The sequence below is a fragment of the Lepidochelys olivacea genome, assembly GCF_965140295.1.
Source record: "Lepidochelys olivacea isolate rLepOli2 genome assembly, chromosome: 12".
Taxonomy (NCBI): domain Eukaryota; kingdom Metazoa; phylum Chordata; order Testudines; family Cheloniidae; genus Lepidochelys; species Lepidochelys olivacea.
In genome coordinates, this window is record NC_140422.1 from 25044739 (window position 1) to 25071518 (window position 26780).

General features: G+C 41.4%; 1 protein-coding gene across 2 annotated transcripts; it reads right to left on the reverse strand.

The window, feature by feature from the left end:
* Window positions 1-246: 246 nt before the first annotated feature.
* LOC311529000 (fatty acyl-CoA hydrolase precursor, medium chain-like) lies at window positions 247-24493 on the reverse strand. 2 transcript variants are annotated; one of them, XM_084644591.1, is made up of 14 exons: window positions 24368-24493; window positions 19700-19904; window positions 18680-18821; window positions 17375-17508; window positions 14530-14683; window positions 13743-13844; window positions 11441-11545; window positions 9389-9439; window positions 6653-6790; window positions 6476-6556; window positions 4578-4725; window positions 3735-3860; window positions 2568-2640; window positions 248-2057 (listed from the first exon to the last, which is right to left on the reverse strand). In XM_084644591.1, exons 1-14 carry the CDS (start codon window positions 24438-24440, stop codon window positions 1880-1882), a joined length of 1710 nt encoding a protein of 569 aa, XP_084500717.1. In that variant the 5' UTR covers window positions 24441-24493; the 3' UTR covers window positions 248-1879. The 2 variants fall into 2 exon arrangements, with proteins under 2 accessions (XP_084500716.1, XP_084500717.1); XM_084644590.1 differs by lacking the exon at window positions 24368-24493 and having other exon boundaries at window positions 247-2057; window positions 19700-20031.
* Window positions 24494-26780: the final 2287 nt, after the last annotated feature.

Consider the following 26780-nt stretch of genomic DNA (forward strand, 5'->3'; position numbering starts at 1 on the left):
GCTTAACAGTAAAAAGCCCTTAAGATTATTTATCTCACACTTTAATGTGCTTTATTTCCCCCCCCCCCCATATTATCTTTTTTCACATAATCTCAGAATTTCCCATCAGTCTAGGTTTCACTGAAGCAATAGAATAAGAACTTCAAAAAGTGAAGAGTTAACAGTTATGTATATAACATTTATAGGAAAAGGGGCTAAACAATAAAAAAGTGATTGTAGGTATTCAATGTATATTTATATGTATTTATAAATGATCTGGAAAAAGGGGTAAACAGAGAGGTGGCTAAATTTGGAGATGATACAAAATTACTCAAGATAGCTAAATCCAAAGTAGACTGTGAAGAGTTACAAAGGGATCTCACAAAACTGGGTGACGGGACAACAAAATGGCCAATAAATGCAAAGTAATGCACATTGGAAAACATAATTCCAACTATACATACAAAATGATGGCCTAAATTAGCTGTTACCCATCAAGAAAGAGATGTTGGAGTCATTGAGAATAGTCCTCTGAAAACATCTGCTCAATGTGCAGCAGCCAAGAAAGCTGACAATGTTAGGAACCATTAGGAAAGGGACAAATAATAAGACAGAAAATATCATAATGGCACTATATAAAGCGATGGTATACCCACACCTAGAATACCGCAGGCTGTTCTGGTCAGCCTATCTCAAAAAAGATAGATTAGAATTGGAAAAGGTACAGAGAAGAGCTACAAAACTGATTGGGGGGTATGGAACAGCTGCCATATAATGTGAGATTAAAAACTATTCATCATTAAAAACTATTCAACTGTTCATCTTGGAAAAGAGAAGATTAAGGGAAGATATGATAGAGGTCTGTAAAATCATGAATGGTGCGGAGAAGGTGAACAGGGAACTGTTATTTACCCCTTCACATAACATAAGAACCAGGGGTCACCTAAAGAAATTAATAGCAGGTTGAAAACATATGGAAGTACTTTTTTACACAACACATAGTCAACCTGTGGAACTCATTGCCAGGGGATGTTGTGAAGGCCAAAACTATAACTTTGTTCAAAAAAGAATTAGATGAGTTCATGGAGGATAGATCCATGAATGGCTATTAGCCAAGATGGTTAGGGATGCAACCTCATGCTCTGGGTGTCCTAAGCCACTGACTACCAGAAGCTGGAATTGGACAATGGGCTGGATCACTCAGTAATTGCCCTGTTCTGTTAATTCCCTTTGAAGCATCTGGCATTGACCACTGTTGAAAGACAGGACACTGGGCTAAACGGACCATCAGGCTATCTGATGTTCTTAGGTATCTGGAGTTGAGCCATGATCCTGTAAGGCACTGAGCACCTGCAACTATTTTCATTATAAGGAACTGGAGAGCACTCAGCACCTTATATTGAACTTGCATTAAAATCAATAGCAAAACTCCTAACTTCTGTGGGAGCAGATGCGAGGCCTATGAGTGACTAATGTCTCTTGAGAGAGAAAATAAAGGGGGAATAAAGGGCAACACTGCTACTCAGCATCTGCAACGTGTTACATGTACTATATATTATCATGGTACTGTATTTGAACTTATTTGTATAATTTTTTGACAGTGCCGTACCAAACTCTACAACAGTGTTGTACTACAACTCTAGTTGGTGTTATTTTGTGAGCAAACATCACTGACTCTGCTTAAGACTGAGTGGTCAGCCTGTTTTCTGCCTGGTTTGCAACAGAGCAGCTCAGTTCCTCCTGGGACTCAGTTTTGCTCAGGTTCTTCTCTAACGCCTCATACATAAAACTAAACTTCATTATAATGAATTACAAAATAAGTATTAAATGTCTCCCATTCAGATGACATAATCTTGTTTTATTTCACTGTAGTAAAAGCAACCCATATGCTTCTCAGACTTTATAACTCTTTGCGCTCTCTCTTTCCTTCAGCCATCTTTTTAGGCAGGGTCTTTGTCCAGAACTCCACTCTGTTCTCTTTCAATTTCTTTGCTGCTTTCTGCTTGAAGTCTATTATAAGGTATTGTTCATCCAGATTATATGCTGGCCATGTCACCAAACCTTCATCATTAGGATTTCTAGAAAAAAAATACAGTGAAGAATCATTTTGCCACTTTTATGTCATTGCGATGAAAACTGCACAACACAGTGTTTGTTCATTAATTGTCAAGGGTCAGATTCCTTGGGGGGATGTGGGGAAGAGGACACAGTGGTGGTTAATTCAAGCTTTGCTCACAACCCCACAATCTGTGGATGTTTCTGCTAAAATGATCTGTCATTAGCAGTGAAACATGTTGTCATTTAAATTTTCTTCATTAAGCTTCAGCTCTAATGCTTCATTATATGAATGTGATAGCTCAAGCCTTTGGACATATTTTTTCTGTTTATCTCCAGGTTCAGTAAGACAGCCCTGCAGTAGATCACATTTGGCATGTTTTCTTTGCAGCCACAGGGATTTGAAACTAGTTTGTTGTGAAGTGAAATCTTAAACTCTGCAGAAAGATGGGGCCCACCACAAAAGTACTGGCATAGTGTTTTCAGCAGCAATGACAAAATCTGACCCCTAATTAATGAATTATAAATCTCACCCTTTTCGAGCAAAATTAGCCCAGTATTTCATAATTGTTCTGCTGAGTTTACCCTCTTCTTCTGCAGCATCACCTGCAGGCAAGATATGAAATGTAATGTCAGCACAAAGGTTATATTGAGATAGGTGCACTCAGAATTGATTCCAATTAAAAAGTAACTAGTTCACTACTATAAGACAGGAAACAAAGATCACATCTCCTCTACTTTTACAGCAGTGAGCCTGCTAATAGGGCTCAAGTAATAATAATGTCAGTTACTGGGCAAACTGCACCTCTGACCCTCTCCTGGTTCTCTGCCCAGGTCTCAGGCCTTTAGCCATCACCTGCTCAGGAGGGAATCATGCAATTCTCAGACTCTGAGATCAGATCCTCAGTAGCAGTCTCCTGGTACTAACTATGATTGCTTCAGCAGGGCTGATCTAGGCTCAGACTCTACAGTCCTGTTCCTGCAGGGGCAATTACAGTAGTAATCAATTACCAACCAGGTTCCTTAAAAAAGCAAAGTATCATTTATTTAGAACAAAAAGCATTTTGGAGAAAACATACTTTACAAACAATAAAACAGACTATATTCATGTCTAACTTAGTAGGTACCAAACTACCTTCCGCACTAGGACCCTGGTAGGACTAGTTCCTTCAGTGGAGCCTGACTGCGTAAGCTTGTTTCCTTGTCAGAGCTCACTCCTGAACTCACAGCACAGTTTTTATCACCTCCTTTCAAAGGGATCAAGTCACCTTTGGAGTGTTATAGCCACTTGATCTGGTAACTTTCAGCTCTGGGAAAACCAAGTTTTCAATTTGTTTTGAGACTGAACAGAGAGTCCTAGAAACTAACAACTTGCCCCATTGTCTTTCAAGTATATGCTTGGGTGTTCTTATTTGGGAAGCCATTGTGCTGCCTTCATGCACAGACCGACCCCTATAAATTTGAGCATTATAGGCCTATAGTAAAAATTCCACAACCCCCAATATAAATTTGATCAATGCCGCCATACAGGAAATTCCAATAACCCAATATACAATAATTTCACCTCACTGACCGAGACACATACAGTGTTCGTACAACTGTTACATTTCAGTATTTACAACATTATTAGACATCAGTTCCACATGTGTCACAATAATGATGCTTTAATAAGAATTCTTTAGCAAGCATGGAGACATCACCAGCTAAGAAGGGCTTTCCAAAAACATAGCCAATTTCGTCGCCGTGATCTGCTTTTACAAAGTCTGGTCTAACACCTTCATACCATCGATGATGAAACTCATAAACGTAGACTGGGTTGCCAGAATCTAATAGAAAACAAAGATAAGAAGGGTTCCAGTAGTAAAAATATATGCCACACAGAACAATACATTTTCATCAACAGCCACTTTGATAAGACGCTGGCAAAATGATAGCTATTTTGTTGATTATTTATTTGATTATTAATACTAACTGGAATTCAGGTGCAAACATACAATACCAAAGATTAATGGAAAATAGTCATCTGCAGCACAAAGAGCCCCCAGACAGTCACAGAGCTGGTGCCAATAGATAAAGTTTAGAAGTTCATCTGATACTAAACTATGCACTTGATTGTCCCTTAGACAAGACAATGTGAAGAACAGGAACCCCCTATATTTGCTTCCATGGTTTTCACTCTGTTATACCCATTGCAGGAGGTATGTGCCTGCTCCTTTCCCTGCAGAACAAGAATGGGGACCAACTCTCTAAACCTGCAGCTCTTTAGTTTTCCTGTAAGGGACCATTTCTATTACCATGTGTACAGCTCTTCTGGCTTTTATGGTAACATGGTTCTTTCAGGATTCATGAAAGCCAGAGCCAAGGCCATGCATTTTTCTAAAAGTTTCATGACAACAGAGGTTTGGGCTGAAAGCTGTTGTGATGATCCATTACAGACACAGGTATATAGACAGGAACCTACTTCCTGGTCAGGCTTTGAACAAGGATATTAGTAGGATGGAATTTAACCTTTTTAAAAAATATGTACTTAATTGGAAACTCACCTCTGTGATATCTAGCTGTTTGAATGACTGGAACAACAAACAGTGCATCTCCCATCAATTCAAAAAGCCTATCTCGTAGCTGGGCAGGCTCCTCTATATTGCTTAGATATTCATTAGATAATAGATGAGTGAACTCAGCAGGAACATGCTAGAATGAACAATAAAGATACTTGTTATAATGATGATATTTATGGGAAACAACTGCAGCATTTAGCAAGCTTCATTTTCCCTAGAGCAGCCACAGCAGCCACTAGCTAACCCTATGAACACTGGACCACGTTACCTCCTCCCACAGAAAATCCCACGTCATGGGGGGCGTGGGAAGTACTCAAAACTCTGAGTCAGAAGTTGTGAGGTTGCCAACTCATGCTGTCTTTGGGAGGAAGAGGTTTGCAGGACTGCGAAGGGGTCAGAGACCACTATATTAACATCCACACAAGTGTTATCAATCAGTAATGCTGATGAACAAACAGAAGTAGTGACACTAGCCCTAGTGACTTCCTTGAGAGCAATGCAACATCGGTGTCCACTGGAGGTCTCACCATGACAAAATCATGGGATTTCCAGCCCTGCCCCAGAAAAAGCGTCCTCTAATTGGCTGCCCTTACCATTTGGTAGAAGAACTCTCCCCCTCCCTCTGCCCAGGAGCTAATAGGAGTTTTTGGGGAGAGAAGAGGGAGGAAACAGCCTGGGTGTTCAGGGTGGCTTTGTTCCCTCCTCCTTTCTGTAAAAAATGAATCGTGCTCCCGGCTCTCCCCTCTTTCTCTCTGGCTGCAACACAGGCCTAAGAAGGGGGAAAATGGATAAAGAACCCTGGAGCTACAGAAGGAGCAGAGGTGTGCTGAGCAGCTGGGGGCTGATGTAGGGCGGTGGAGGGAAGTGTGTAAATTAATGGCTGGGCTGGGAGATGGGTATCTGTGGGGCTGGGGCAGGGCGGACCACAGAATTAATTAACTCAAAGAGTGAGATTTGGAGAGAAGCTGGAAGTTCTGTGCCATTGGGCAGCAACGAGAGCTCTGGCAGGAAGGGCTAGAATCACCTCACTGTATACATTTGGCAGAGTTGGCATTGGCAACATGGTAACTGCCACACACATTAGGGACTTCAAAAAACTAAAGACAGACCAAAAATTACTATGTTCTCTTTAAAACAATCTAATGATTTTTGGGCCGATCCCATGATTTTTGAACTTTTGATGTTCACAATACTCCATAGGGACCTATTTTCCTCCACATGGGAATAAGCTATACAGGCGAGCAGAAATTCCATTAGTTTCCACAGACTTCTCCCATTGGGGAAAGGAACCAAGGTTTATCCCCATCCCTTTCTGTCAGAGGCCAAGAGTTTGAAACCCCCAAATCTCTGATGGGTGTAGGTGGACCTCAGGGATAAACTGGAGATATACTCCCTCTTCAAGTCCCTCACCTCTGCGCTGCTGCCTGGCCCTCCCAACTACCTGCAGCCCCATGACAATGCAATACCTACAGGAGCCATGCTGCCAAGGGCTTTCTGGCCTGCGCTGCCCATGGAACTCCTATTAAAGAATGGGACTCCACCTCATGCAGGGGTGGGGGTGGGGGAGGGGGAGGGAAAGAAGAGCATAGGTTACAGCAGATTTTGTGGGGTGTCTAATCTCAAGAGGGAGCAGCATTGTGCTTCTCTTCCCCTTGTGCCTGTTTGGCACTTTTCTGTCAGGAGTATGTTGCTCTCTGTTCAGAAGTTTTAGCCCAGAATGAATTCCCCCCCAATATACACCTCTTCTAAAAAGGGAAGGCCTAGCCCGGCAATAAAGCAGTATGGTGTAAGATATTCTTGCACACTGTACTGAAAGTTGGGGAGGGAGATCTCACCTAGGACTATACCCCTCATATGTTAATTAATTTGAAATAGTCTCTTACTGTAAAGAACTCTGAGCTCAGTAGCAGTGAGGTTACTGTTTCTTTGTCCAACCCTTCAGTGAAAGCAGGATATTTCAACATCTGCACAGTAAAAAGAACATGATATTGCCCATGAATTCCTATATTTCTAAAGAGTTAACAGACTGGGAGATAAATAAAGCTATTACAATCACTTACATTAGGAAGTAGCCATCCAAATTCATGGTTATTTAATCCTATTATATATGGGACTGCATTGATTGCTTTTTCAGCCAGTAGTTCCTCAGGGCTCTTAGGAAAAAATACACCATCCAAAACTGCAGAGCTAAATAGTGACTGCAGAGGAAAAAACAAATTCCTTTGTTATTTATAAGTTACTTTTGCCTCTAGAAGATATTTCAAGATTCCCACAGCAGACCTCAACCAAACCTAAACAAGTGCCCAGGTGAGCTCACATGTTATTAGTGAAAGTGTAAGATGCGTATGTAAGAGATGAATACACATTTCAAGTCGTGTTCTGAGTTTCTCCTGCAGATTTTCTATCCTGTTTAACAATGTGTGTTCTGCCCTTTGTATGTCAAATGCTCATGGCACATAGATAAGTCAGTCAAATTCCATCCTTGCTTACACCATTCCAACCCTACTGGGTAGGGTGACCATATTTCCCTTTGCTGAATACGGGACACCTGGTAAAATTACTTGTATTCAAGTGAGTTCAACGACAATCAGTCAGAACTACGCAGTACAAACGTACAAATTAACATCAAGTTGACTGAGCCTCCATTAAAAAGAAACTGCTTAGTTTGATTCCTTTTATTTACCTTCTTATCTTTAAAGCTTTAGGGTTCACACAGGGAGGGGTGATATACACACCTCTAACCCCCCCCCACAAACATAGTGGGAGAGGTGACACACACACACTCCCGTACACCTCTCTCACACAGCTGGGGTGACTGACCAACCAACCTGACCTTCCCTGCCTTGTGCTCTCCGCCCTCCATGCCTGGCTGGGCCTCTGGGATGGACCCGCCTCTCCTGATATCTGGTGCTGTGTCTTCCCAAGGAAACACATTGGGGGAGCACGCAAGGTCACATGCTCCCCCCAACCCCCCAGATTTCTGCTAGGCTTCACCAGAATGTGGCCAGCAGCAGCCTTTCGGCACTGTGCAGGAGGGAAGGGATGGGAGCTACTTCCAGCCACAGGGGAGGAGGAGGGGCATGAAGGGATGACCTGGCCCATGTCTTTGCAGAGCTCATCTCTTCTGCACCGCCCCCCACCCCCATGGCTGAAAGCAGCTTGCTCCTTCCTTCCGGCACAGTGTATACAGCCAGCTAACACCTCTAGGCTGCTGCTGGCCACCAACATAAGCCAGCTGCCTCCTGGCTCCCTGGCTACAATGCAGGCAGGAAGGGGTTAAGCCCTAAGGATGCATTGTGGACCAGAGCCCAGGGAACCTGACTGCAGGGGCTTCAGCAAACCCAGCCACAGAGGTGGCTCAGCAGGGGAGGGTGCCTAGGAGACAGAGCAGCCCCACGTTCCCTGGGGGCAAGACCCAGGGCGGGAAGCTGGGGGGTGAAGAGGGTGCTAAGCCCCTACCCTGGGGGCTACTGTGGAGCCTCCAGGTTCAGGGTATGAACAGGCTGGAAATTTCATCCCCCTTTTGCTCCCCCCCACTCCAGAGCTTAGCTGCGGGGTGGAGAGTCTTCCCCATGCCAATGCTGTGCGGGGCTTTGGCACATGCAGGTCTCAGCATCTCCCGGCAGGCACCCTAAGCCAGAGGGTCTTGGGTTTTCCCGGGGCACCAGCCCAGCCAAAGGCAGTGGGGGAAGGAAGGAGCCTGCTGGCTAGGCTGTTGGTGAGCTCAGTGCTCTGACCAAAGGCTGGTTCTCTGCACAGGGCTGGGAGCAGGACGCACCCCGCTGGGGGGGATATGGAGGAGCAGCAGGGCTGGAAAGGCAAAAGGGCAAAGCAGGGAGAGGACAGCGAGAGGGGGAGCACGTAAAGGGCTGATGGTGGGCAGCAGAAATGACACATAACTGGCTGCTGCCTGGCGCCTTCCTGCACTCACCAGCCACTGCAGCAAGCAGCGCTCAGCTAGAGACGGCCAGAAACGGGACGGAGGAAGGGCCCTGCTGGCTGAGAGTCTGCATGCAGTGGGGACTGAGTCACTGCACTGATGGACCAGCCAGGGGAGCTCGGCCACGAGCCGTGCACACCCACCCCCATTGTCAGCCACTGGGAACCACTCCCCCCACCTGGTCACTGCTGGTGGGCAGGCGGCTGGCAAGCCGGGATCTGGCCAGCAGCAGGACCTGCCAGTACTGATGGGGGCAAGATAGAAAATACGGTACAATTTGACCGTTTTAAATAAAAAGTCGGGACACCTGCAGGAGGGCTTAAATACGAGATTGTCCCTTTAAAAACGGAACGTCTGGTCACCCTACTACTGGGCCTGCATTTGTGTAAGTAAGGGCAGAATTAATTTTGCTGGGGGGTTGCCAAACTGTTGAGTAAGCTAATGTAGTGATGGGGAAAACCATGTAAGTGGGGCAATAAATTGCAATTCTGCCGAAAACAAAAATTTCAGATGTTTTATGCTTTGTGCAAAGTTTTGATTAATCCTTAGTAAGATCTCCAAATATGCAGTGCTTACTTCCTGCATGCCATGTTAAAAAGCCATCCATCCAGTCCCAGTGGATACATTTGGCTGATGACTGTGGTGGCACTGGGAGCTCTGAAAAAATGGGCCATTTTCCTTTTGCACATTTTCTCATTTGCTTGTATTTGCAAGCCTGCATTTTTCATGTTTGTTCCCCCTGGGAAATTGTGAGTTTTGGTACATTCTTGCTGTGATGCCAGCTCCCTTTTAAAAATGGGTTCATGACAAGACACAAACAGTTCAAAGCCCAAAGAGGAAATCAAAAAAATGTCACCGTTTCAGAGTCTCCAGATGATGTAGCATTCAACTGTATGGTTGTGAATTCCTGTTAAAAGGCAAGGAGGAGAAGAAAAGGATGAGTTGTGTGATGGTTGCCACTTTTTCTAATCTTACAGCACACATTTTATTTATTTTATTGCAGTAAAAGTTGAAGTGTCACTGCAGACACGAGCTACAGTGTCACCTATTATCTTCACCCTTTCTGCCTGTCTTTTCCCTATGGCTGCATCTGCTTAACAGCAAGCAGGGTGACCCTAGGAACTTAAAGAAAAGGAGGACTTGTGGCACCTTAGAGACTAACCAATTTATTAGAGCATAAGCTTTCGTGAGCTACAGCTCACTTCCTCAGATGCATATCGTGGAAACTGCAGCCTGCTGCAGTTTCCACGATATGCATCTGAGGAAGTGAGCTGTAGCTCACGAAAGCTTATGCTCTAATAAATTGGTTAGTCTCTAAGGTGCCACAAGTCCTCCTTTTCTTTTTGCGAATACAGACTAACACGGCTGCTACTCTGAAACCTAGGAACTTAGGAACTGCCAAAGAAAAATAGAATAGGTCCCTCTGCTGGCCGTCTGTGAGAGTGCAATACTTTGATACTTGAGAGGAAGGTGAATACTGTCACTAATAAGAGGTTTCAGAGTAGCAACCGTGTTAGTCTGTATTCGCAAAAAGAAAAGGAGTACTTGTGGCACATCTGAGACTAACAAATAAATTGGTTAGTCTCTAAGGTGCCACTAGTACTCCTTTTCTTTTTTGTCACTAATAAAGCATCAGGTGCAATGATGCTAAGTTATGGGGGAGGTGGCCATTCAGTCCTGATCAACTGAAGCATAAGGATAGGCAGGCCTCAACATTTTTATATTTTTCATTCTAATTTCAGATGTTATTCTTAATATACTCTAAAGAGGGGCTAGTGGTTTATCATCACAAGTTATATAAAAAAATAGCATGGTCATGGTGAAACAAAATCTAATATCATGAATATAGAGAAAAATGCCAAGATCATGTTATTTATAGCCAAATGATCTTTGGTTTGCAATACAAATTTTTTAAAGCCATGCAATAACATTTAACAGATAGCTAAGGTTGGGGTTTTCAAAGGAGTCTAAGGGTACCCAAGTTTACTAGGAGTTGGACATTGAACTCCCATAGGCTGATTTGAAAATCCCATCCTAAAACTATTTGAAACTGCCATCCCAGTGCCTGTCAGTTCAGTGAAGGAGAGAACCACGCTCTGGACTGCTTCCCTGATTGTCTCTGCCACAGCTGCAGGGGCAGTAGGGCTGCCCTGGTGCATTTCACACTTGCCCCATTGAAGAAATCGTAGCGTCTGACACCTTTCCCCAGCATGACAAACCATTAGAGCTCCCGCTTCCCATGGTATCCAGGCTTTAATGTGATGGCTCCTAAGGTTCTCAGGGAAATGAGGTCAGTTGTTTACTGCCACCTCCACCACATGGCAAAAACCTCAAATGTCAAAAGTTGTGAAAAAATCACAGCAGTCTTGATTCTGATGACAGCCATGACAGAAAATGTACCGTTAGCCAGACGAGTCTAATCTTCATTAGAAGCTTATTAAGATGCTGTATTTGGCTCTATGGTTTAATTAATATGCACCATGTAATAGCATTGCAGTTTATCTATTACATTTGTTGCCTTTTAATAGTGAGTGCACTAGTGCTCAGTGAAGGTAAACACAAATGGCCCACTGTGCTTTCTGTCACTCATTACTTTATAAATGTCTGTCCTATCTCCTTTTACTCATTTTCTTTCCAAGTGTAATAACCCAAGTTATTAGGTATTGTTTATAACAAGATAGCATTCGGAGACCCCATTCACAATCAGGGCTCCATTGTGCCAGGCAATGAAAATGCAAATGCGCGTGGTCCCTGCTCCATAGTGCTTATAATCTAGTGTCTTTAATTCCTCCTCTGATGCAAACAGAAAGGGAAAATAAGCACACTCTTGGACCCAAGGTTGAAATCCTGTTTGTTTGCAGTAAAAGATGATCAGTTGCCACACACAGTGAGTTACAGTGTCACCTACCATCTTCAGCGTTATTTCCATCATCTCTTCCGCTGTCTTTTCCCTCAGACAATGAACCATTGCAGCAGAGCTGGTTGATTGACAGCCAGATACCCTAGCAATTTTCTGCAATCAATTAAAAAAAATCACTTTTAGTAGCTCTCTATGGAGAATAACAACAACAATATTTAGCTCTTAGACAGCACTTTATCCCTTCAGTGTGCTGTGTACACCTTACATTTTGGGTGGGTCTGGGATTTTTGGGTCACAGTCTCCTACTGTAGGAGAAAGGGAGCTCAGCTGTACATTCTGCACTTCGTATGTTTCAAAAGCTTTTCAAGGGATGATGCTGCAAATAAATCAGGGGTCTGCACGCAGATAAGCATCTCAATGTAGGAGGGTTTTGTGCACTTGCTGGCTTAATTTACTTTCTCAGAGCTTTACAAACATTAACTCATCATCACAAAACTCCTCCCAGGTAGAAAGATGGGTAAACAAAGGCACAGAGGTTAAATGACTTGACCAAGACACAGAGGGTCTGTGTCAGAGCCAGGATCACAACATATAAGTGTTTCTGTCAGTCGCGTGCTTAGTAAACTACATTAGCTTTTCTCACATTTTGCGGCTAGAGGTCACACTTGTTGCTCAGCAGTGGAGTCAGCTGAGCCAGGGGCAGCAGAGCTATGAGAAGCTAGCTGGGAGGGAACCCATGGAAGTCCCTAAGTGGCCAGTCCCAGAGCACCTCAAACTAGCCTAATGGAATCCTCCAAAAACTCAAGTGACTACAAACTATAGATTTCATCGGCTCCAGTGTTGTCTACTAATCATATAAGGTGACATATTCTCTAGGACATTTCTGCCTCCAATAAGTTCAGTTCCAATTTTGCTGTAAACTCTTTCAGATTTGATTGTTGCAAGATGTAATAACAATACTTTGCATTTTTATAGAACCTTCCACATGAGGAAGTCAAATAGCTTCACAGACGTTAATCAACTAAGCCTCACACATATCTGTCAGGCAGTGGAGCCAATTAGGGTGACCAGACAGCATATGTGAAAAATCGGGACGGAGGTGGAGAGTAATAGGACCCTATATAAGAAAAAGACCCAAAAATATGTCCCTATAAAATTGGGACATCTGGTCCCCCTAGAGCCAATATACATGTTTCTTGGGGGGCAGGGCAAATTCCAGTTCTGCTCCCTGCCCCTCCCTTCCCAGCAGTGACCCCATTCCAGTCCCCACACCTCCCACAGGGACCAAGGCTTAGACATTCCCTCAGCTGGGGAGTCTCCCCTCTATCTCATCCACACAGTGCATGAGTGCTGTCCTTCTCAGTGGACTCTCCTACACTGTGCTGTAGAGGAGCAGACTCCTTGTGTTCTGGGCTGCAACACCATTCGGCCCAGCCACCCCTCCATTTGGATGGAGGAGCAGCCAGGCCAAATTTAAGTGGCACTGCAACCCAGCACGCCAGGTTGCAATGCCACCCACTGAAATTTGGCCTAGCTGCCTCTTCATCTTTACAGACAGGCGGTCGAGTCAAATTTCAGTGGTGTTACGACCAGGCATCCAGAGAGACATTCCTAACTGTTCTGGGAGAAGCCGTACTGATTTGGTACAGGTCTTCTACTTAAAAGTGGTCAGGCCATGCCCCCCGCCAGCTCTGTGGTCTATGGAACTTTGAGCAAGTGCAAAAATAGGTGGGAAGGGGACATTCATCTGTTCCCCCTATGGGCGCCTCTGCTGTCAGGTAGGTGAGTGTTATCCTCTGGCACCGCTGGGAATAGAACTCAGGTTTCCCACTGGCCAGTCCTGTAATCCAGGGTTAATCAATTATTTTTTGACAAGGTGAAAATTTCTTGGTTAAGGTATAGTCAAGACCTAGACTCCAGAGAAAATAAAATGAAATTAATAGCAATAATGAAAATAAATAAATAAAAAGATTTTGCAGTCCGTTCAAAAGCATCTGGCGGTCCAGATTTGGCCCACGGTCTGCCTATTGACTACCCCTGCTGTACTCTAAGCACAAAACCATATTACCTTCCTTGACAATGGGATGCTGGGTGCCATTTTTAAAAAAAAATGGGGAGTAAGACTAAGCCAAAAATATGTGTGTACATGTGCATCTGTGGGTGTGAACAGGCCAGAATGATAAATGCACATATAAATGGGTATCTGAGTATTAACATATCAAGTATGCACAGTTTTCTTATTTCCACACACAAATGTAGGTGCTCATGTCTACAGTTACTGTACATTTTTACAGGTGCAAGTCAGGTCCCAGCTTTTACAAATACAGACTCAATATTACAAAGAACCTACATTAACTTGTGCTTCAGGATGAGCAGTAAACAAAACCCGGATTGTAACTCCACTCTCTGAGATGGCCTTATGAAACAAGCCCTTTGCCAGAGGAGATAAGACCTGAAAAGCAGGAAAAGAAGGAGAGCAAAAACAATCTATTTTGACTACTGAATCACAAATTACATTTTAACATCATTATTTCACTTTTAAAAGCAAATATTATTAGACTATGTCAAATGCTCTGTAGACTCAAGGTCTGATTTACTTCCAAACTCTCACAGTCTGGTGCAGATTATCCTCAATTCCAAATATGCTGAGATTTAAAAAAAAAAAAAAAAGATGTGCAATTCACCCAGAATGCATGTTTATTACGTGCTGTTACCAGGGCTGCTCACCCAGACTGGGTGACTATATGTGCAAGTGATCCTTAATGCAGATCTTAAGTGGGGCATAGGCACTAACCTCTAATTTTTACACCTTGGTGAATTTTACTCTCTGGCCACAATATTGTTCCCTACCACAGCTGTTTAAAATAATTCAGTACTCAGATTAATTAAAGAGGAATCAACACTTGGGCTCCTAAAACAAATAGGTGATTGTATGAAAAGAAGAGTTTAATTAATCAGAAGATTCTTTAATATCAAACTCTCCCTTCAGAGAAGGTTGATGATCCGTGGATCCCAGCTGCTTCAGTCTCCAATAATACTCAATCCTGTCATCATCACCCTGACTTTTTGCTCACAAACTCACAATAAAAATATGGGGGTGTTTTTAAAAATTCATTAGTGATCACTATAAAACCTACAAGGGCAGAAACGCTGATTCCTCCAGCAGACTCTCCAAATATAGTGACAGATCCTGGATTTCCTCCAAAATGTTCAATATTTTCTTGAATCCACTGGAGAGCTGCCACTTGATCCAAATAACCCCAGTTTCCACGGGCATGTTCATCACCAGAACTGAAAGCAAGAGAATATAAAGAGAAGTAGATAGCCTGGAGTGTTATAACATACATTGTATTATATAAAAAATATCCAAGGATTGTATCAAAAATGGTAATGGAGCAAACACCTGAAAATGGAGTTCTTGGCAGTGTCAGAAAACAAGTGAGAAGACTCTGAACTCTGGAAAACTCAGGTCAGGACTAGCGTCAGTTATCTAAATAGCACTCCTAGCCCCAGACACTAGTGAAACACAATTGAAGGGTATGTCTGCACTGCCGCCAGAGGTGTGATTGCAGCTCTTACAGTTATATCTGCACTAGCTTTAATCTAGCTATCATGGCTAAAAATAACAGTGAAGACCCACAGCATGGACCCTGGTGTAGGCTAGCAGCACAAGTACGAGCCCAAGATTCCAAGAAGGGGCTTGTACAGCTGTGTTCCATGCCACCATGTCTTCACTGCCCAGCTGTGCTAGCTAAATTAAAACTAATGCAGGTATGACTACTTGAGCTGCCATCACACCTCCAGTTGCACTATAGATAATGACAGTGGCTTTTGTTGCTCAGATATTACAGTGATGAGCACAGAATATATGACAATAGCCGTAATGTCCCTATTCAGCAAAGAAGTAATGAAGCTGGTGGGACTACTCATGTGTTTAAAGTTAGGCACAAGCTTAAACACCCTGTTGAACCGAGGCTTGAATACGTCAGTGCATAGTGCATAGATAGATTAGATAAACCTGCCTAAGAATTAACCCAAACTCCTACAAGATGATATTTTTCAGCTCAGATTTTCCTCTCCACTGAGAGAAGGGCTGATATTTTCTTCACCCTCACCTGAATTAGAGTATTAAAAAAAGCAGATAATCAAAGAGATCAGATTATAACTGTGATCAAGATATAATGGAAAACTGGTAGTTTTCAAAGGGTTATTAGTATACTTACTGGTAAATTTCACAAAGTTGGGATGCAGGTGAAAAATGAGGAAAAGAAGAATGGACACAGTGTTAAAGGAGAATTAAGTATGTGGCTTAAGGAGAGATAGATGTGCAATCAATCACTAAATATCTTTGGAATTTCTGCTGTGTGGATGACATCTTTATAATGATGCTGTCCTATTGCGGCTTCCTGGTCTATTTTCCTTTTTTCCTTTAATGTACAACCCACTGTTCATCCCACAGATGGGCATCATGGTGGTTTTGGTTCCAAGTGAATATATCTGTTCTCCAATATTTATTTGGGTGCATTCGTGTTATCCTATACCTGTTTTCCTTGTCTTTTGGAGAGGGTATATGCAGATAATTTATTTGTAGCCTTGATCTTTGGTACCCAAATCAATCCCATTGTGTAAAAAAACATGAATAGGCTGAAGTGCTAGTTCACACCCAAACTTTTCCAAAGTTCAGGTAATGCTGAGCCAGGCTATGCATATGAACTTTCCCACAATTTTAGGGCACTTAGGTTCAGGGTTTTGGTTATGGCCATCTCAAATTAACGATAAAACAAATATGAGTAAGAAACAAAAATGTATAGTCCTTTCTCTCTTAGGCTTCTGCCTATGTCACGGTTCCTCCCCCACTCTGAACTCTAGGGTACAGATGTGGGGACCTGCATGAAAAACCTCCTAAGCTTATCTTTACCAGCTTAGGTCAAAACTTCCCCAAGGTACAAAATATTACACCGTTATCCTTGGACTGGCCGCTACCACCACCAAACTAATACTGGTTACTGGAGAAGAGCTGTTTGGACGCGTCCTTCCCCCCAAAATACTTCCCCAAAACCTTGCACCCCACTTCCTGGACAAGGTTTGGTAAAAAGCCTCACCAATTTGCCTAGGTGACTACAGACCCAGACCCTTGGATCTTAAGAACAATGAACAATCCTCCCAACACTTGCACCCCCCCTTTCCTGGGAAATGTTGGATAAAAAGCCTCACCAATTTGCATAGGTGACCACAGACCCAAACCCTTGGATCTGAGAACAATGAAAAAGCATTCAGTGTTTTACAAGAAGACTTTTAATAAAAAATAGAAGTAAATAGAAATAAAGAAATCCCCCCTGTAAAATCAGGATGGTAGATATCTTACAGGGTAGTTAGATTCAAAAACATAGAGAACCCCTCTAGGCAAAACCTTAAGTTATAAAAAAGATACACAGACAGAAATAGTTATTCTATTCAGCACAATACTTTTCTCAGCCAGTTAAAGAAATCATAATCTAACACATACCTAGCTAGATTACTTACTAAAAGTTCTAAGACTCCATTCCTGTTCTGTCCCTGGCCAAGACGACTACAGACAGACACAGACCCTTTGTTTCTCTCCCTCCTCCCAGCTTTTGAAAGTATCTTGTCTCCTCGTTGGTCATTTTGGTCAGGTGCCAGCGAGGTTACCTTTAGCTTCTTAACCCTTTACAGGTGAGAGGAGCTTTCCCCTGGCCAGGAGGGATTTCAAAGGGGTTTACCCTTCCCTTTATATTTATGACAGCCTATATGCAGCAGAATTCCTTAAACAGCTTATTGGCTAAGTGGCATTAGGGTTTTCACTCAGGTTTCCCCATAGAAGGATGAATTAATTTGTTATGGCTTGTGAGTTAAGACTCTCTATACTGGATTGACATGTGCTTGTCTTTTTCAGACTCAGCCACTGGGGAGTACTGGTAATGGAAACATTATCCTGTGTGCCTTTAGGGCACAATGTCTTACCTAAAATATCCAAAGATCCCTAGTCTGTATTGAATGGTTACAACCACCACGTTTTCAAAGGCTGATAGTGCTGACCCATCATATGTTGAAGCTGCACCAATCACTAGTCCACCTCCATGGATCCATACCATGACCTGAAAAAAGCAGGAAGAATTAGTTACCTGCATCTGTAACACCCTGATATTACTTCTGGTGTAAAATTCAAACCAGAGGTTGCTATTTGTGCTGTGATCAAGTACTATTTTGTGCTATTGCACAACACAACAATTCTTGCTGGCTCAGCTGCTTGAGAGTATAGTAAAAAAAAGTGGTAAGACTTTTTCGTGTATGCAAATTTCAGTTTGAAAGCGAAATTATTATTTTATTAAATATTTATATAGTTATAATGCTCTGTTTTGTAGTGCTTACAATCTAAAGACACAAACAGACAAAGGGTAGGGGATGGGAATAGAACTTGAAAGCAGAGAAATATGGGGAAAGATTGGCACAGATTTGTTGGTTATAAATTGTAGGGAGTTTAGGTTTTTTATTTTTAATTGGGGTAAGAGGTAGAGAAGAAGGCAGCAGGAAAAGGAAAGAAAAAGAAAGGGAATAGTTACCCCTATTTCTTCAATTCCAAATGTCCTTACAGAGTACTTCATACTCTAACAGAGATTCTATTTTCAAAGGACAATAAGGTTTTTCTTAATTTACTTTGGAGAACAGCATGTACCCCTAGAAACTGGCAGAATATATCAGTCTCTTTGGATCTTAGATCTAAGATAATTCACATGGTATGAAATATACAGAATGGCATGAAGAATAAAATAGATGTTCATTAAATGTGGAAAATAATTCTGAGTTACAGTAACAAAAAATGGGAAATAAAATGAGAAACCACCAAACCGAGGCAAGTGCCTGGAAGTTATCCAGTTATGACAGGGCACATTTTTACTATTTACTTAGTTTCTCTCTTTTCAGTTTTCTTAACTTATTTAACATTTAACATTTAAGTAAATAGTTAATTGTAAAATATTAGAGAGTTTATATGTTGTAAGTCTCAACAAATGTTTTAAAAATATGAACATGCAACTAGATAGCTTGATCCAATTTTCAAAAGCAGCCCCTAGAACTGCCCCTGAAAGTTTGCATACAGCGGTAAAGTGCTGTGAAGTTTCTCTTATGGAATCAGATTGAGCCCTGCAGTATGTACGCACTGACCTCCCTTAATGGGAGTTGTGCCAACTTACACCAAGGTATAATTTGATCCATGGAGTTACACCAGGGATGAACTCATGGCACCGATTTTGCAGTAATGTTGCTTACAGGTAACTTGTCCTTGTCTGCGCTCGCAGGTGTGTACACATTTAGGAACAAACAGTCTTCGGAAACTTGGAAAGGAAGTTTTTCTTTTCTGTTAGTAAATGTATCCGATAGATGCTGTCCAGCCACTGGATCCTGTAGGCACCTTAATAATTAATATATATTATATATATAAAATATTCAACAGAATCATAGTAACAAAAACCATCAGATGCTCCATCCACAATAAATAAAGCAAATCCACCTGTGATAGGTTTCCAGATTGTTGGCAATGGAGAATCATATTGTTTTCCATTTTTAACATAAAAACATTTTCTTCCCTGTGACTGCCAGCCAAAAGTGCATTAAGGAGTCATACAGACAATGGCCACAGCCTCCAGGCGAACACACTTACTTGTAGGCTTTTTTGAAACACCATAGCAACCTGCCTGCAAATACGCAGGAGCTTAGACATATAAGAGCCTCCTTGCAGTTGCTGTCATTCAGTGGAAATGCAACTGGATTCTTTTCCACCTTATATACCCCAATCATATAGCATAGTATAGACATTAATCATGTCACTTAATGCACTACTGGAAGGCACGTTGACACTACAGCGATGAGGGCAGAATAAGAACCTCGATAGAATAGACTGCCCTCAACTTCATATATGTAGCATTGGGAATGTGATTCATATGGCATTTAGTCCCTCCAACGTTTCTCAGCTCCTCTTCAGTTCTACTCCTGAGGTACAGGTTTCATAAACATTACTAATTGGAGATTCAAAAGCCCTCCAAGGGATAACATCATTGATGAAGAGTGGGAGTGGTCCATTGCTAATGCCAAATAAAGATCCTAAGACTTACCTTTAAAACTCACCTAGGTTAACAGTCTACAGGCATTAACAGACCCCAGTTACAGACCCCAGAGCATTAGCAGACCCCAGAGCTCATTTTGCTAGATTTATTTTGGCATGAGTGTCAGTATTGTGTTGCTCCATATTACACATTCCTACCCATCCACATGTTCATGTCACTGTCTTACATGGGTGGGTAGGAAGTTGCATCTCTGAGACCCTTCCATGGCTCAGCTGGCTCCGGTGGGGAAAATCTCAAAGGTCCAATAGGTGGCTTTGCAAAAGGAATTCCCAGGAAAACATCTACATGTGCCTCAGCTCCATCAACTTTGATTTGGTGCCCTCGGAGTTTCCCGTATTTGGTAACCACTTCTGGGTGTGCAGCATTTTGTCCTGTGAAACATGTACAAAAAATCTGATTATATATCACGAGGTTCAAAATGACCTGACAAGTTTCTAAGTCCTTCAGATGCTTATGCATGTACCTTTGATTTCTTTTAAACATTTCCTACAGAATATTTCAATAAATATTCACAAGCAAGTAAAAAAACCCCAAACTGTATCAACTTCTAAGTCTAACAAGGCTTATGAGAGATCTGTATTAGGGTTGCCAGTTTTGGTTGGACGTATTCCTGGAGGTTTCATCACTTGGCATAATCTTTAATTAACGATTAATCTTTAATTCCTCGAGATTCCAGGACAATCCTGGAAGGTTGACAACCCTAGTCTGTATATTGCATTAATTTATTATCAAAATATATGTTGTTCTTACAGGCAACTTGTTGCATAATAATGTATGCCTGTAAGGTAGGAAAAAGGTTTAACATTAAACTTGGCATCAGTGCATGTGTAATACAGAAGTCATTATGCTGATTAATTGTTGGCTATGTGTTAAAGACATCAGTAGCAAAATAGTTGCTTATATGTCTTTCAAAAGTATGACCATTGTGCTATTTTAACACAATGTATTATTATTATGAAAGTATTATTAAGGAAAACCTTCAGTCATATTGATTGCCATGTAATGGCAACACTGCATTATTATTGTTTTAAAAAAACAACAGTGTTTCTTTAATTATCTTGATAAGGGGTGAAGTGCTGGCCCTCTCTCCCCTTCCCCCCTTCCTTGGGGCATCCTTCCTGCCTCTTAATCAGCTTTGGGCTGATGGGGGTGTGTGACGTTATCTGATTAAAATATGACCATATAGATCATTGTTGCAACCACTGTTATATATTTGCAGCAAATATTGTACAAAGGTTGTCGAGTAAGGTGTCTATGAAAAGGTTATGATTTGCTTGTTATGCTTATGCTATCTGTATGCATGTATCATTTTTGTATGTGAAGTAATAAGTATTGGCTCTATATTTGGATTTCAAATGTTTGCTCCTGGGGTAACGCCCACAAAGTAATTAGCCAGCACATCTTGGAGGGCCTATTCTAATTGAGTGGCCCATAGAAAGAACATTTAACTGACAATGGACCAACCATGGGAGATGCCTATCTACCCTTAATGAAATTTCCTGCTGTGACTAGATGAAATGCATGGACATGTGACTTGCCCGTGTAACTCCAAACTCCATCTTGTTGCTGTGATTTTCCACAGTAAAAACAATGGAATGCCCTCAACATGGCAAAAGCGATAAAAGGCCCTGGAAATACCTCCATTGTGTCTTCAATCCTGCTTCTTACCTCTGGAGGAAACTTGCTACAAACTGAAACTCTGAACAATGGACTGAATGACCCATCCAAGCTGGGGATGTACTACAGAGACTTGACTTGAGCCAGCAGTTTATTCTATCACTGCTACAAGTCTGAACCAAGAACTTTGCCAAAACTGTATGTAATTGATTCCTTTAACCAATTTTAACTCTCACCTTTCTTTCTTTCTTTCTTTTTATAAATAAACCTTTAGATTTTAGATACTAAAGGATTGGCATCAGCATGATTTTTGGGTAAGATCTAAGTTATATATTGACCTGGGTGTGTGTGGCTGGTCCTTTGGGATCAGAAGAACCTATTATTTGATGAGACATTGTAAAGAACCACTCATCTCTGAATCTAGTGTTTTTGGTGGTGATATAAGAACTGGAATGCCCAAGGAAATTACCTTTATGTTTTCTTGTCAGCCAGTATGGTGAAACAGGAGTTTACTTTTCTGGCTGGTTTGGTATATCTTATAAAAGAATAATCACTAGTTCTGGATTGTGTTTGCCCTATTTCTTAGCAGTTCGTCCTGAATTTGGCATCCTCAGTTGTGACCCACTAAGGCACAGTTACAGGGGGTAATTGGCTGCTTAGACCATACAGCCAGCCAGCCTTATTGTCCAGTTACCCACATCAGCTTTCTCAAGGGGAACGGATTAACATCTGCGTGATCAGCGTGCAGGCTCACCTGTTTTCACCCTACACTCTTTCACAGTCCCTTTATAGTCACCTGCTTCTTATGTTCTGCCTTTTGGTAATGTTCCACTGCTCTGAAACCCCACACCCTTCAGACAAGAGGAGAAAGTGTCTTCTCACAGCTGGAGCAAACCCATTGCGTTTTACTTTGAATAGACGGATCACTGAGTGCTGATCACTCACCACTGTCTCTCGTCTGGCAGAGATATGATACAACCCTGCTAACTCAGAATGGATCCACATACATATAGGCTTTCCGAGACACAGTTATTTCATGACACACTCTCATAAAATCATCCACAACTCAGAAGTGGTATAGACAGAATCCCCAATGTGTCACAAACACAAACATCCTCCAGTATAAATGAAGGAGTGCTTCATTTATGGCTATTTTTCACTACACCTGTGTATCTGGTGGAGAACTACTCATCTGAAGTTCATCTTGAATTATTTTATGTAGTATCTAGTTTTAACAGATTATTACGACTTAGTCATTGTGATTTAATAACATTTTATGTGGGGTATTGTTTGTATATGTACAGACTCACAAAATGGTCAGAATTACTGTTGTTACGTTTATACTTAGATAATACGAGAGTGTATTTATTGCAATTTAATGTATGAATGCTGGAGTGATTTTTAAATTTTGAGATGGAAACTTAAATCAAGATTCCCTGTATTTTTAAACTGTGTGTATTTAATTAAAGGAATTCAGCAGCCTTAGCTCCATTTTAAGACATGTTTTTAAAATTTTATTTTGGATAGTAGTTTGGCTAAGGCAGCGATGTTTACATCCATATTCAATTTAGGTTGAGATTTGGGTTAAAAACCAAAATGGAGCTTGGGTTTGGGTTCAGCGGCATTGAAATATCATAAGTTGTTCACAAGATCAGTTGTTCTTTCCAGATTTCTGCCATTTTGGTTGAACTTAAGTTGGATCCAGAAAATAGGACTCTTCCAGTTTTACATTCCACCTGGAACTGAAACCACAGAGAGAATTTACATCTAGGGATTTGACTCCACACCCTGAACTCCAAAATTGAGGGGACTAGATTTAAGGATCTGTTATATAGTTATATAATTCAGTTTACAGAACATGTCCGTAATGATCAAAACTAAGAAATGAGGCTGAAATGATTATTATTATTATATTATTTCTACTACCATAGCACCTATGATCAGGATCTGATTGTGCTCATCCATCCATAAACTGAGTATGGAAAATTTAATCTCCAGAGCCAGACTGCTTTATATACAGTGTAATGGGAAAAATTTAGTCAGTGTTTGGTAATGTCAACAGTGAATTAATCACCCAACACGCTCTGCATGGCATAGTGTCTCACTACGCAGGTTTGATACACAGCCCTAATACAAATCTTAATTTTTACCTAAGGGTAAAAAGCAGCCAGGGCAATGCTTAAGGTGATCTGAAAAAAGTGGAGGTGGGCGTCTATCATAATCTGGGAACAGCCACTTTGATAAGAGAGTGCTTACAGTGCACCCTTCCGCAATCTGGCCTGATTTTTTTTCTGAGTCTGTGACCCCTTGCAATCCGTCCCAGTTTAAGCACTGGGCCAGGGAAAGCATTTTTAATGCATGGGAAAGTGGCAGTAAGTGGAAGAACTGGCACTGCAAGTTAGTCTGGTCTGGTGTCTTTTACCCGAAACTGAATCTAAACTAAGAGAATGCGAATGCCAATGCTGTATTGCACAGACCAAACAGAATTCTTCTTTTAAGTGTGCATATAGGGCCAGATTCATTTCCAACACAACTTCAGTAAGATCCTGCCAGCACTGCAAGTAGACCCACTCCTGGAAATTCAGTCACAGCACTGCTTACCACTAGTTACTATTACTAACATGGTTTCAGGGTATTGTGCAGAGTGGACTTTAACCATATTTCATAACCTGCAGTCAGATCAGGCTTGCAGTACAGAGAGCCCCGGTTGTGTTAGTGGTCCTCCAGCTGCCTCTGGCACAGGTGAGGGGAAAAGAATTTTCTGAGCCCTCTGAAAAAGTGCCCAGGCTCTGATCCAGATGCGACTGAAGTCCAGGTTCTCTGGGAAGGGAATGTAGTTTGCTGTTTAGAAGGCTCTGTGTAAATCTGTAGCACTAAATAAGTAGTTTATTGCTGTTCAGGTAATACTAGTTAATGAATATTAATGCAGCTGTACCTGTTCCACTAAGGAGAGTGCCCTTCACAATCACATGGGAGTAATGAAGACATTGTAGGAACTAAAGTTGCAACAAACAGGCACATGCCTGAAAACAGGAAAATGAAAAGCAGGCAAGAACACTTTGATATTCAGACTGTCATATTTCTTCCAAACAATTCATGAGTGCCCAGCTCCTGTGTTAAAACCACACACACGAGCCATGCTGTTCCCAACTCACCGTACTTCAATTGTTCTGTTTCCCCAGGAGAGGCAATAGTGTAAAATATTTTAAAATCTTACCATTAACTGTAAAGGTTGTGAACCAGGCTGCAAGAATCAGGGACAGCAGCAAAATATTCTCACCAGTTGACATTTTGCAGGATGCTCCAGGAGTCAGAGGTCCAGTTCATTGCTTTTGCTTTAAAAAGTCAGTAAAGTGCAAAGATTACATAAAAGTAACAGCTGACATCTTACACAATTTCAGACATAGATTATTTGCTGTTTAAAGTACATTGCAGTCACTAACCAGTAGCACTTTGGGACTGTCCTGAAATAATGGTTTCAACTTTATTTCACCTTGCTTGGATTATAAACTCAAACATTACAGTATAAAGACCTATAAGAAGGCATGACATTCTGTAGACTGTCTGGATCATTCAACCGTATACCAGGATTACACAGCAAATTGAGTTGGGTGTTTTGCTTAAAAACTGGCAGATATAACTGTAAACAATTTTCTGATGGAACACTTTTCCATTGGAAAATTCTGATTCAACTAAATCAAAACATTTTCCAGGGATGTATCAATTTCATTGAAATTTTCAGTGGGAAATTATTGAAATGTTTTGTTTTACTGTCTAAAAGTATAGCCAATCATTCATTATTAAGAATGTTTAAGAGACCAACTAATCAAACATAGCCAATTTTTTTGTCTAGAGCCCAACCAGTATAATATAAAAAAGAGACATATGTACCCTCTTTCCAAGAAGCATGTTTTATTTTGTAGTATGTTCACCACACAGAAGGTGTGCTTCCAAATATGCCCGCCCCCCCATGCCACTTGTATTTACAGCACAGTTGCTTACAAGTTAGAAAGCACTTTATATATCACCTAAGAATACTTGAATATTGTTTCCCATTCTGGCTGCTCCATCTCATAAAGGATATAATGGAATTGGAAAAGGTTCAGAGAAGGGCAACACAGACGATTAAGGGACTGGAACAACTTCCATATGAGGAGAGACTACAAAGATTAGGGTTGTTGAACTTAGAAAAGAGATGACTAAGGGGTGGGGGGATACGATAAAGGTCTATAAAATTATGGATGGTGTGAAAAAAATGACTAGATAAGTGTCATTTCCCCTTTCACACAATACAAAATTCAGGAGTCACCCAATGAAATTAATAGACAGTGGGTTTAATACAAACAAGAGAAAGTACTTTTTTACCCAATGCACAATTTATCCGGGGAACTCATTGCCATGGGAAATTGCGATGGCCAAAAGTATAACTGAGTTCTAAAGAGAACTGGATAAGTTCATGGAGGACAGGTCCATCAATGGCTATTAGCCAAGATGGTCAGGGACACAACCCTAAACCTCTGACTACCAGAAGCAGGGAGTGGAAGACAGAGGTGGCTCATTCCATAGTTGCCTTGTTCTGTACATTCCTCACAAAGCACTGTATAGGCCACTGTTGGAGACAGAATACTGGGCAAGATGGACCACGGTCTGATCCAATATGGCAGCTCTTATGATCTTATGTTCCAAGCGCCAACCCACCAATTTGTACCAGTTCCTTAACTTGTTTCATAATCTCTATTTTGGCTACTACATTTTAAACCAGTTGCCTGGGAAGGTACCTGTATTAGGACATAGAACAAATGCATCTTGCCTTTGACAAGCTTTATATTCGCTGATGCCAAAAGCCACAATTAATTTGGCAGAATATTGTGGGATAAATAAGTAAGCAAAGTGGACAGAATTGTGTGAAGGACATAACATAATTTGGTTAACATAACTGCCCATATATTGGTTATAATACAATATTAATATGGTAAGCCCTAGGCCTAACATATGTATTGGCTAACAGTTTTAAAGTTATCATTTTGACTTATGTTATATTGTATTATAATTTATAATATACAGTAGACCCTCAGAGTTATGAACACCAGAGTTACAAACTGACCAGTTAACCACACACCTCATTTGGAACCGGAAGTACACAATTGGGCAGCAGCAGACACACAGAGAAAGCAAATACAGTATAGTACTGTGTTAAACAAATTACTAAAAAACTAAACGGAAAGCAGTAACTCTGTAATGTAAAAGCCAAAACTGACATTATTCTGAACCATAATATAATGTAACATAAAAATTAAAACAAAACAACATTTTTGCCTGATCAACACAATACATTTTGATAAGGTTGTAACAAAATATTTTGGCGTAGTCTGTAACATTTCCTTGTGCGGATGAGATTTAGCTCCCACAGTTACTCTCACAGAAACAAACCACCAACCTCTGCAAAGCTACTGCTCCCAATTTATGGGTCTAGTCAAGCTATGTTCAGCCTAGGACCTAGAGGATGAAGGGGAAGGGCCAGTGGCACAAAGGTGGTTATATGGCACTTTTGCACTCTCTGATTTCTGGGTTTGTCATGGTCCAGTTCAGCCCCTACCATATCTTAGAGTAACTTCAGGGCTCCTTTAACT